A 12,922-nucleotide genomic window follows, 5' to 3' on the forward strand; every position below is an offset into this window, starting at 1 on the left:
TCATACTAAAACACGTGGACCAGACATTCACGGGTAGATGCAAAACACAAATATAGAAGTTTAAGACAGCGAAGTGGCCCTGTCCAGCTCGGATCTGGAGGACCAGTGGTCCCTGGAGCCCATACCTCGGGCAGCGGCGAAGGCCAATGACGTCCCGGAATAGAGTCTGCCAAACCATTTCAGTGTCACAATAAATGTTTTCCTCGGTGACCCCGCAAAACCCGCAAATCGCTTCGAGGGCCCCCATTTGAGAAACACTGCCATTGCTTTACCAACAGTTTACAGATAGTTATAACATAAACCTTTATCACTTGTGCCAGCTTCTACTTAAGCCATTATTTTCACATATTACTATACAAGTTTGGCCAAAACTTTGCTTTGTTTAGGCAAACAGTTTGTTTTGGATAACAAATGATTATCTGGCGGCGCTTCGACGGCTTCTACCATGCTTCTGCGAACGTAAAAGGTGCTTCTTTTACTCCAGTAGGTTTTCAAAATTGATCTGACGCCTTCAACTATTTTAACGTCCATTTCAGTTTCGCCGTCCGTCGTCAAACGCTTTGTGATCTTTCGGGCACGGCGCTGAACCGTGGCCATGGCCTGCGTTCAGTAACTGACGCTCACGCGCGTGCTTCTAGTCCGCTTAAGTCGGCCCAACTGAACATGCGGACGACGGGATGGCGACAGCCTTGGCATCGCAGCCAGTGTCGAGCAGCGCCCAGCTCACGCGCGCCTTGGAGCGGCTCTTCGAGGATGCCCAGCACACCGGCGAGCTGAGGTTGAACGGCCGCAAGTTGAAAGAGCTGCCGGCCTACGTCAACAAGTACGACCTGCGGGACATCGTGCACGCAGGTGAAACAGCGCGCGAATGGCGACTGGTTCACGCGCAGCGCAAGGCAGGCCGCACGTCCGCCGCTGGGCCGCGCCCGTTGCCGAGTGGAAGCGGCCTTCGCGGCACGGCTGTCGAGAACGCGGAGGGCACTTCCTTTTCTGCGTGTAACAAGAGTCCAGGAGAGTACCACTGACGATACTGTCCGCGCAATTCGTTTCTGTTCGACAAGCTGATTTCGCTAGGTACCCTGCTATAGCGTAGACTGTTCCAATTCATTCGTGGTCTGACAGCGGGGGAGTTAAAAGTTAAATTGGTTCTTAGGAAGGGAAAGGCGCAGTAACTGTCACACTTGCTCTGTGGACACCCGAACCGCGCCGTAAGGGAGGGGAGGAAGGTGGGAATGAAAGTGGAAAGAGAGAAAGAGGAGCCGTAGTGGAGGGCTACGGAGTAATTTCGACCACCTGGGGATCTTTAACGTGCGCTGACATCGCACAGCACACGGACGCCACTTCGTTTCGCCTCCATCGAAACGCAGCCGCCGCGGTCGGGTTCGAACCCGGGAACTCCGGCACAGTAGTCGGGCGTCTTACCACTGCACCACCCCGGCGGGGCACAGCGGGGGAGAGCAACCTGCTCGTAATTGAGGGGCAGTAGTAAGCTGCGAACTAGCGGCAAAGGTTCCCAGATCTGTCCGGTAAACTGACCCGGGACATGACAACAGCGCACTTGTGCAAGGCTTCGTATTGTAGCATCCGCTCCAACTTTTCGCACCGAGCAAGTCAGCCGTGAGACGCTGAAGATGGGGCACAGACTTTAGCTTAGCATGTTGCTCCTCAGCTCCATTCCGTCAAAGAACTCCCCTTGCAAAGATGTTACAAGAATTCTGGGGTTACTGAGTTCGTTACTTGGCATTAGGGGAAAAGGCACTCGTCCTGAACAGCTGTAATGAATTCTGGGGTAGTTCATTTTGTTACTCGGCATCGGAGCGAAAGGCACTCATTCGGAACTGATGTAAGGAGGAAGGGGGCCTGGAACTTTGTGAGATCTATTGGTATTTAGGCATTTGCCTCGTATGCTTAGCTTATATCCTTGCAATGCAAAGGCAAGCTGTAGTTTAGTTTGTCTTTCACTGCCTGCGGCTTAGCCCAGCAAACCAACTGACCTCATCACTCATATTTTTTACCAGCGCAGGGTGCATTTGTTCTATCAGGCACGTCACAAAGCTATTTCCTTGGCACTGGTGTTGTTTTAATTTGCGATTTTCCCAGGCATCTACTCTATGGTTTTGCCGTGCATGGAAGGCTGAGCTTGGTGTTTTTCTGCGATATGTTAGAATCTATATGATGGTAGTACGGGCTGATACAGGCAAGCTTTTTTTTATGCAATAATTGGACTATGATTGAATTCAGCATGCAATATGCTACACTATACAGTTCACAAGCAAGATGGTTCGTTCGTACACATTGTACCAGTCTAATGCAAACTAGTCAGGTGCCATGGTATTACATTTACTTCAACATTTGGCAACATTGTCTTCGTTCATTTATACAAAAATATGCTGCGGTTGTTGCTGTGTGTTATATAAGCATGAAAGGCTTTTGGCTAACATTCTCAGATACTTAGAGCGAAATGAATCTTCCAACTGTGGCAAAGCTGACACCAATACTGAATTTGAACCTGACACTGATTCCAGAGCTGTAACACTTCGTCTAAAATTTTATATCTCGATGGTATGGGGCATTTGAGTGGTATCTTGGTGGCCAGGGTGTGGGATAAAAGCCAGTGCTGGTGCAAAGCCAGCAGCTTTTTTTTCGCGATGTCCCAGACTATGAAGCCGCTGCTGTAGTCTTCCGGGGCTTGGCGTCTGTCAGTCAAATAGGACTTGCTCATGACTAAATTGTCACCATTGCCACAAAACAGGTTGTACCTGAGCCGGCTGGTACATAGCTATAAAGAGGTCAGAGCACAAATTTGTTCTAACAAATTAAAGACAAAGGACAATGCTGAGGGCCTAGTCTTGCACTGAACTTATGTTCTCAAAAAGGCAGTACTCCTTGGATATAAAACATGAAACTGGACAGGGGACAAGCTTGGCGAACTAGAAGGAAACTCCAAAACTGGTTTTTGATTTGTTTAGCAGAAGTTCAGCGCAAGGCTTTGTCAGCATTGTCCTTCATCTTAAGTTTATTTGAGTCTAGAGTCCATTCTTGTGCTGACGTCTTTAAAACCATTGCCACCTCTCATTCATCTCCCTGCTCTTCCCAGTGCTCGGTGGCAATACACCAGTGGTTGTGCTGTGGAGTCAAATTAGTCGAGAATTGGAAAGACACACCTGCGTAGCTGGTAGTAGCTTTATGCAGGTTCACGGGAAGGGGTGAAGGTGGCCAAAGAAGTCCAACATGTCACTGTATCTGAACAAGAGTTGGAAAGTGCTCGGTAATGACATGGATCACTGTGTGGTATTTGCTTGTGACTGCTAAATAATTTATACCAGAATTTCTTCTCTCAGCTGTTTCAGTTTCAAAACCCAAATGATGGCTGTGAAGTAAAGTTAAGCTTATTTGATTCCTTTACAGCAAGTTAACAAACTAGTCCAACATGTCACTGTATCTGAACAAGAGTTGGAAAGTGCTCGGTAATGACATGGATCACTGTGTGGTATTTGCTTGTGACTGCTAAATAATTTATACCAGAATTTCTTCTCTCAGCTGTTTCAGTTTCAAAACCCAAATGATGGCTGTGAAGTAAAGTTAAGCTTATTTGATTCCTTTACAGCAAGTTAACAAACTTGGGCAGGACAAGTAAAAGATGTTATATACACATGCGGACATAAGTAAACGGAGTGCCCAGTCAAGGAAAAACTGCAGGTCAGCACCACGTAGCCAAGCCGGCCAAAAGTATAAAATTGCCGAGCACATATGCGTGCCCTCGCGTGGTGTGACCCTCCCATCGCTCCGCTTGCCTTGCATTGATCGGCACCAATTTAGCACTAATGATGATATGATTGGATGATCGCGCCCACTGTAGCGAGCGGGCATTTCAGACTGCTCAGACTGCTTCCTGCATACTGCAGAACCTGTGAAGGGCGATGCTATCTTAAGCTGCTTCATCTCAGCTATCGGCACGTTTCCGCCACGATGCACCATTATGTTTTCAACTTTTGTGGCCTCATGTTTTCGACTATTTGCCTCCCGCTAGTCACCGGATGCCCTCAAAATACTAAATCTGCTTCTCCAGTTTCATTTTTCTTTTCCTTTAATAGTTTCCATTTATCTTCGCCTTGCTCCCACAAGCCACAGCCGAAACAACCTTATTTGCCGCACAAGATAATCTGAACTTTGAGACGTGCGCCGTTATTCTGTTGAGTTTTTGAAAACATTTTGTACTTTGTTGTGCATCTTGTGACTGAATGACCTGTACTCGATGCAACTTTCTTTGAGTGCACGAGGACTCGTGTTTCTAGACATGTGTTGTAACTCTGTTGGATTGCGAACAGCTACCGTGTTATTATTTTGCACCTCGTGACTGAGTGACTTGGCAAACTTTGGGTTTGAGCCAAGTCCGATTCGAAAGTGGACTTAACGGGTTGGTCATGGGAGGATTCAATTGTCAGTTTGTGCATATCACTTTTGTAGATGGACCAAGTTCAATTTGAGAGTTGGCACCAGCAATGTATAAATCCAATTAAACCCAGTATTGCATATGGGCCAAGCAGTCCAATTTGGGAGGGGGCAACACTAATGCATATAAAGCCAGTTATAGCCTGAGTCGCTTTGGGACGTTAAATCCCAAAACCAAACCATACCATATGAAGCCAGTTAAACCCAATATTTTGTATGGACCAAACAAGTTTCAACTCTGATCCCTTATGAAAGGTCAAATGTCGAGGATTCTTCAGGGTGTCTAGCAATTGGGAAAACTGGGAATTGTCAGGGAAATTTTATGCGCCGAGAAAAATCAGTGAAATGGCAGGCAAACCATCAAAAATTTTGCCATGGCAGGGAAAATGGCACGACATATTCTGCACTACAGTTTCATTTTAAGCTGGTGCCCAGTAAGTATGTTATTTATGCAAATTTTTTTTTTTTTTTGTGCTGTCTCGCCAGCGCGCGGCCAGGCGCGATATATTACTTTGACGCCAGCGCATGGTTGAGCTGCCACAATAGAAGAACTAATAATAAGTATGTGAGGTGGATACTCAACAAAATATGCGGAAGCCCTGTGTGGGAGTATTACGCGACAAAAAGCAGGAATAACTGCACTGATCGGGGAGCTGTGCTACCAAAATACAGGTACACTGTAGACAAGCACGCGCAAGCAGCCATATTGGATTGGATTGGCTCGGTTGTTTGCAGGATGGAGGGCTGAGCCGCCATGAATAAGGTTTTTTCAGCTGACATTTTTTTCTTAGATTTCCCCAAACGCATTAAACGCCATGTTTTTCAGGCTGGCATCAGTGCACTTTTAATTTTCAGTAAACTTTTGACATTCTTAATCGCAAATAACAGTAATGACAGCCTTTTCACTAATGTAAATTGCAGAATATGATAGCTTCAGCAGCTACATTTTTGAGCCTCTTCACTCGTCAGGGAATTTTACCTGAAATAATCGAGGAAAACCTGGAAAAGTCTGGGATTTTGAATATAGTGGTTTGCTAGACACCCTGTTTATAGATATCCCCCTTTTTTTTTCTTTAGTTCCAGAGTGAATCATATTTTAACAATAAAAACACCGGGAGCAGCGGTTTCCTCTCATTTTTAGCTTACGGACTGTAGAAGGTTTCATTGCAGAAGTAGCATGTTGCAGGAAGGGCACACAGGATGCATTCATTGCTGCTTTGTTGGTGCCTAGTTAAAATAAAAAGTAACTTTATTGAACGAACATGAAACTGCGGCAGCACATTGAGTATTTCTAGTAAGTTTGGTCGCCAACGAGATGCAGTTCAGTCCCAGTGGCACTAAATGTTCAAAACACGTGGGCTACCTTTGGGGGAAGTGCACCCACATCAGTCTCAGATGAAGTGGCTTAAATGTAGCACCACACCCGCGTTCTCTGCTGGATCCATGAAGTGGCCTGAGCAGTCCAAAATGCCCGCTCGCTACAATGGGCGTGATCATCCAATCATGTCGTCATTAGCTCTATGTTGGCACCGGTCGAATGCAAGACAAGCGGAGCATTGGGATAGTCGCACCGCATGAGGGCATGCATATCTACTCGGCAATCTTATGCTTTCGACCATCTTGGCTAGGAGGCGCTGACACTCAGTTTTTTCTCATGCTGAGCGCTCCGCTCCGTTCACTTCTCTCCGCATCTGTCCACACCAGACAAAAGGCCTGTCCTCACAGAATAATAACAAACAAAACAACCATGACACACAAGAATAATTGTGTGGTAAATGTAACTTCAATATGTAAATTTTTTGTACACAGGATCTAAGCAAATGACACACTACACTGTTGATAAACACAACACAAAATTGAACGTTGACCAAGAATACAATGCCCATGATTTGTGGGTAGTGTATTCTTTTTCGTTTGGGCTGTGTCGTCAAAGTTCTGGATAGGCTACATTAAAAACGAAAAAGCTATGGTAATATGCTCGCTGTTTTTTCACTCATTCTGATTCTGGCTCTTGAAGCAGGCTGTATTGTAGTGAGTCAAAGCAATGAAGCAGCAAATATACTATTGTTCTTTCATCCCTTATATGACTTAAACAGAATTTTGATGTCACAGCTGTTTATTAGCTGTTGAAACGAAAACAGATTAGAGAAATATTTTTTGATATTTTATTTAATCATCATACACAAATACCATGTGAAGATCTGTGCATAATAATATCTCTCGTACCTAAGCAAGAAAACATGTAACCCAAAAAATTGGCCGATAAATATGATACTTGGAACCATGAAATTCAAGTGCAGCCCTCCTGGTATTTTAGTTCTACAATAAAAGCATTCTGGAATTAAAAAGCTGGACCTCATTAGAATGGCCTAAAAGCTGTTTTGTATAATATTGCATTAGAACTAGAGGTGTTCACAGGCCGAAATGTTAAGCCCAAGCCCAACCTGGGCCCGACGCTACAGACCTGAGCCCGACCCGGCCCGACTGTGAAAGTGCCTGAACACGACCTGGCCAGGCCCGCCCTTAGATTTAAAGCTCGGGTCCGGCCCGGCCGGTCATGATATAATTGCAGTTGAAGCGATGATGCAGAAGCAAATACTTTCCAGGTGGTAACTTTATTCAAGATCTTGAAATCTTGAGTTCTCACGTTTGAAATAACAATATTTGGTGAATATATAAGGCACAGCAGGTACGTAGATTAACGTATTGTGCAAAAGCAAGTTATGCATTGTATTGAGGCTTTTGAAGTGTTCCTGGACAATAAAACCGGCAGCGCCGAAGTTTCGGTGCTATCCCCTGTGGCTGGAAGGCTCTTTGATAAAAAAGAAAGTTTTCGGTAGGCAACTCATTTGCTTCTCCAGTAGTGTGCTAGCTCTAAACCTAAACAAGGGGTTGATTTTGTTGCCAAATGCTCAGTGAGCTCGCCTGGCTCACCGTGTACCTTTGAAGTGAACTTTTCGAAACAAGAGAAACATGAGGAAACTCTTGCACAACAGAAGCTTTGAGCTATGTTCCGCTTCAAATGAGGCCTTGTCAAGGCAGGAGTATCACAAGAGAGACGTTTGATACACGACAGCGTATAGCGTGAATCTTGAAACAGATACCTCAACATCAGTGCAGGTGTTATCCAACTGGAGTAGCTAAACTCGAAACTAGCCTACAAGCAGTCCCTCTGCTCACTCACTGACAGCTGCCAAAGATCAATTCATGGTGAGGAGGCGAGGAGGAAAGCCGGGTCGATGCCAAAAAGGTCTCGGAAGCTCTCTTGTGATGAGGGTGCCGTAAAATGCTGTGTATTCTAGAGGCCTATCGCATTATGGCCGCATTCACGCTTTCACAAAAGTTGCATATGTTCATGATCGGGGTGTGCAGCCCGGCCCGGTTTGCCCGAGACAAATATACCTTGGCGCGGGCCCGGCCCGAGCCAGAGTGAGAGGGCTTCCGAACGGCCCTAGCCCTGCCCGTGTGCGCCTTCTCACAGGGTGGAGTCATTCTGTGAAGGGGTCAGTGCCACCTTCCGACCAGCGGCTGCCATTGCGCTGCCCACGCTTCATCGCGGGTCGTTGAAAGACACGCGGGCATGGTGATTTCTTGGGCGAAATTCCTGGGTATTGTTTGCCCCTGTGCACGGACCATTCACAATATGATTGGAAGATGTTCCAATTTCCGGAAAAACCATGAAGATGACTTCTCAGGCTGGTAAAAATTAACCGTGACAAGTAGCTACCCACAAACCGTTCATGTGTGTGTACAGCGTATGCGATTTTTGCATTCGTAAAGATAGTCATTCATTTGCATGCTTTTTCCTGTAGTGCTTGTCCGTCTTGTATCCTTGATATCTGGCACGTATGGTTACGAGCTTAACTCGTTTATTTATGGATAACACAAAATGCTTAGTTCTTAAAAAGATGTGCACGTATGTTGCGGGCTCTCTGCTACCAGCACCTTGTGCAACTTGTTTTTGTGCACTGTATGATGAATATGTGCAAGGTGCAGTAGAACGTAAAGTAAGCTTTAAGCTTGCCTTTCATGTGCGGACATATGGAGTGCATTGAGACAATTTTCTGGCACTTTATTCTTTGCCAGTGTCCAACTCTGACATTGTGTGTGTGCGTGTTTGCATGTGTACGTATGGGATGAAATGTATGACCAAGCATCGCGCATGTAATGTCAGGACTCATCATGATTGATATTGTGACTGTAAATTGATACTTACTGCTATGTATAAAAGCCATATAGCTGGGTTATTGGGTATGAGCTGTGTGATCACACATTGTCTAGGCGTTCGCTTTTCCTTCCTCACTCGATGATCGGTAAATTATCTGATCATCTGACAAGAGATGAGTGACAAGGATTTCATGGCTATGTGGCCATTTAACAACAGAAAATTATTGATGGTGATGGCAGGATTGGACAAAAAAGAAAGGTGTTAAACCAAATAGTTTGGTATGTATTAAAAATTTGTTTACCCTCATCTGCATATTTACACTAAGGTAAAAAAAGCAAAAAGCAAAACGAATTTCAGAATAGCTATGGAAACAGTTTGCTGAGCAGAAAGCGTTCATAAAATACAATAATATGTAAGATAAAATGAAACATGCTGTATACTCAATCTAAATTAAAATATGCCAAAAGTATGGTTTAAAAGAACATTCATTTGGGCTAGATGGTACATACTATTTGAGGGATAATGTAACGGTACAAAACCAAGACAAAACATGAGAGACAGATGGAGGACAAGCGCTAACCTAATCTGACTTGGCGGTGAATAAAGCCAGATGAAGTTAGCGCTTGTCTTGTGTCCACCTCTCTTGTGTTTTGTCTAGGTTTTGCGCTGTTACTTTATGCCAAAAGTAGTTCTTATCTAGTATTAGTATACAAAAACCTCCAGAAAAATATGCACAAATTACTTTTGCAACTACAATGAAACAAAATAATAGCTTGGGTGCATTGACTCGGTAATATATGCCGCTCGACTGCTGAGGTGAAAAACAAGGTGCCATGTACCAGTTCGATGTCGGTGCAGGTTGATAAAACCTTACATGGTTTAAATTTCTGATGCCCTAAACCACGGCACCTTCACAGCCGATGTCACGAAACCCGAAAATTTTGTGTCCTCATCATACTGTTAAAACAGCACACATTTTATCACAACGATCTCTACATGTCGCTGTCCAACGTCCGTTCAGTAGGGTGCCTCGTTGCACATACTTCCCTCCGCTGCCTGTGGCTGCCTACAGAGCGGGTGTCGTAATGGCGGACGTCGTTCACCCTGCAACAGCGGTGGGGGAAAGCGTGCGCATCGAAGCACCCTAGAGCAAGCGGGATGACTGCGCCATTTGTTGGGAATCTCTTGAAGCGTACGTCGGCTGCTTCTTGGTGCATATACCTGTCAGCTTCTATGCGCTTTTGCAATGCACTTATTATGACAAGGTACGCAGCGCATGACATTCATTAACCGCGAATTTACGTTCACTTAGGCCTTAAGTATTCTAAAGAAAGTGATTTATGCGTCGTTGGCAGCTCAAAGACTGTAATTTCAACCAAAGGTTAAACTGAAACCAAAACCCTAACTGAAGGCAGATATGCCAGAACTACGTAGTGTAGTAACACCGTGACGAGAGCTCTGCTTCCATAGCTTTGGCTGCAGAGCCAGAAAAAGTTGTCCAGGAGTACAAAAGAAGGCTCCTGTTCATTGCACACTACTCTGAAACAGAATTAAGGAAGGCTTAATCTGTCAGCAACAATGGCTTCTTGTGCTGCACCTGTGCTCATGCCCTCGAACACGCAAAAACGCTACCACGAACGTATATCCACCCTATGGGCTCATAGGCTTTAAAATAGTTTTTTGGACCTTTTGGGTACATTTTGCAGAGCATGTTATCTGCTCTTAAGTGTTTTCTGCCATGTGTGAAAGTATGATCTGAAAGATGAACTTCCAAAAGATATCTGTTATGTGTGATGTCACTACCTAACTTAAAGAAAGAAAATGAACAAAATTAAGGGGATGTGCAAAATTTGCCTTAAGAGCAGATTCAACAGAACCTGTAATACCGCCTGTTCATTCCATTAATTTCCTTTCTAATGGCACAATTGTTTATTATCATGCAGTCGTATGGCAAAGCATGCACTAAGCACACATTTTATACTGCTTGTGCACCATCTGTACTGCAGCATTGCAGTAAGATTGTGCTATTTTTGTGTGGGCGCCACTTACTGGCTCTGATTTCCACGTTAGAACAACGGAGGTTGACACCAACGCTGACACCGGCTTTTCTGGAACATGTGAGCTTTATGTTACTCTGTAAAAGAAAATTGTGGTCATACCCTATATGCAGTGCCTGCCGCAGTGACTAAAACAGATTGCTTCTAGTTGGTATCTCAGCATTATTTTTTCAGCTGCGGATAAACTCTCATATTTGTGCAGCTGTACAGAGAAGGTTCAATACGAAAGCTGAAGCAAATCAGACAATAGGAACTAGATTGTGATCTGTTAAAAGGGCGTAATGTTCTAGGTGTTCCTGAGCTGCAATTTAAAATTTAATCGCAATGCTGGCCTTTGCCTTAAGGGGGTCGTGAAACGAAAATGTAGCTGCCCAGTTGCAATTTTCCTTGCTTCGGTAAACATTAGGTATGCCGATTCCAAAATATCTCGTTGAAATATTGCTTCTGCATTTAATAATACCGTTCTGAAATCACAGCATTTTTGCGTTCCTGAAGCGACCATGCGACCCTTTAGGCCGGAATTAGAAGTACTCGCCTACGTCATGTTTAGCCGTTTGGAAACGCAGATATTAATCATTATTTCCCATAAGATAATAGGTTTCTGTTAAAGTTAGCAAATAAAAAAATAGTATATCAATTATTCGCTCGCGCAAACGCATTTCTTCAACAATCTGTACCCGGGCAGTCTCTCGTTGGTCTCTCGTTGCTGTCACGTGACGCGCGGTCGGCGGCGGCGGAGGAAGACGGGTGGTGTCTGCTTCTCGCTGCGCGCTGGAACAGAGCGAGAGGTGACACTCGAGTTCATTTGCGGTAACGACGACTAACCTCGCTCCGCCGGGTACTCCAAATGACCATGGTTCCAATCTTATTTGTTGTCGTTGTTTTCTTTCTTTCTTTTTTGTGAACATTCATGATGGAGCACAACAACGTCTTGAGCAGTCTCATACCACCGGTACAACTTGGTTGTGCGGCCGCTGCTGTAATTTTTTTTCTTTATTCTTGGCGTCATTAAAGATACGATGTAAATACGGTTTCAGGTCGAAGAAATCGACAAGAAGTGTGTTCAATCCGAGTGGCGGGTGGAGTGTTTCAGGAGCGGGCGCCGCTGCGCGCATACTAGTATATATTGCTCGCCTCCGCGCTGCATCGTTGAGAACAGCGTGTCGAGCTTCGCTTCCTTTATTTCGGCTCGATGACCTGAGCTATGGCACTACACGGAAAGCGGGAAACAGGAAAAAAAAAGGTTGGTACAATGTACTTGGGTGGCCCTTTCACCCAACGCGTTGTCACAGCTTTGCTCCCCTACCTTCCCGGCGCCTCTTTCGTAACCTTTCTCAAAAAAAAAAAAAAAAAGCATACTTCTTACAATTTCTACAGTGCTCAGACTTCGCCTCTTTTTCCTGATAACGTTAGGTTCTGGGTTTAGGCGTGTTGTGCGGGTTTGAGTGCTCGCTATGCCAACCGCGTGTGCGTCGCGAGATTGCAGCACAACTGATCCGAGTGGAAGTAACGTACGCTTTCACAAGTTTTGGCACACCGATTGGGTTCATGTGTTCGTACTACTTTCTACTGGAATTCCGAAATGAACCTCGGCGTCATTCGAAGCCTCGGCATGGAAACAAAGAAAGCTCACCTCAAACGATGCGTCGTACCGACGCAAAACCGCTGGCCCAGTGCATTGGGAAAAAGAAAGTGTAGGCTGTCTGAGGTAAGTTCGCGTGATAAAAGTAGTAAAAGTAGTTGCGATTTGTAGCCTTACAGATATGCCTATTTGAGAACTACTCGAATCGCAGAAGCCAGCAGACTGCCCTCATAGCAGTAATATATGCGCATTTTGAAATTTTTTTTAACGATACCATGAGGCCAGCACAACAGGTGCCCCTACCAGCATACCATACCACCCAGAACAGGCCCCTTGGCTCCACTTTGATCACATTCTTTCCACAGCACTCATCTAGTCCCATAGAATCTGATGCCTTAGACTCCAAAGAGGAGGATCTTGTTGAGCAGAGCTCAGAATCCTTCACATCATTTAAAAAGACATTTCTAGGGTAAAAATTGTTCACCTCAAAAGCTCATACGCCCCATGTTCTTGCATTACGATGGTGTGATTACCAGATCAACCATCCAGGAGAAATGCATTCACGCAAATGATTGGTTGGTTGGTTGGTTTGTGGGGTTTAACGTCCCAAAGCAACTCAGGCTATGAGAGACGCCGTAGTGGAGGACTCCGGAAATTTCGACC

General features: G+C 45.0%; 1 protein-coding gene across 6 annotated transcripts in view; it reads left to right on the forward strand.

Moving 5' to 3' along the window:
• Positions 1-504: 504 nt before the first annotated feature.
• The window catches only part of Lrch (Leucine-rich-repeats and calponin homology domain protein), a 170,935-nt gene continuing 158,517 nt past the window's right edge, over positions 505-12,922 (forward strand). For 4 of the 6 annotated variants that reach the window (XM_084595670.1, XM_084595671.1, XM_084595673.1 and 1 more), the window contains exon 1: positions 506-852. In XM_084595670.1, the coding sequence (XP_084451796.1) occupies positions 678-852 (175 nt within the window). In that variant the 5' untranslated portion in view covers positions 506-677. Of the gene's footprint in view, positions 853-12,922 lie in introns of all 6 variants that reach the window. The other 2 variants (XM_084595668.1, XM_084595669.1) reach the window with 1 other exon arrangement.

Source organism: Amblyomma maculatum, chromosome 2 (genome assembly GCF_055883805.1).
Source record: "Amblyomma maculatum isolate TAMU_Amacu chromosome 2, ASM5588380v1, whole genome shotgun sequence".
In the NCBI taxonomy this organism is placed as follows: Eukaryota; Metazoa; Arthropoda; class Arachnida; order Ixodida; family Ixodidae; genus Amblyomma; species Amblyomma maculatum.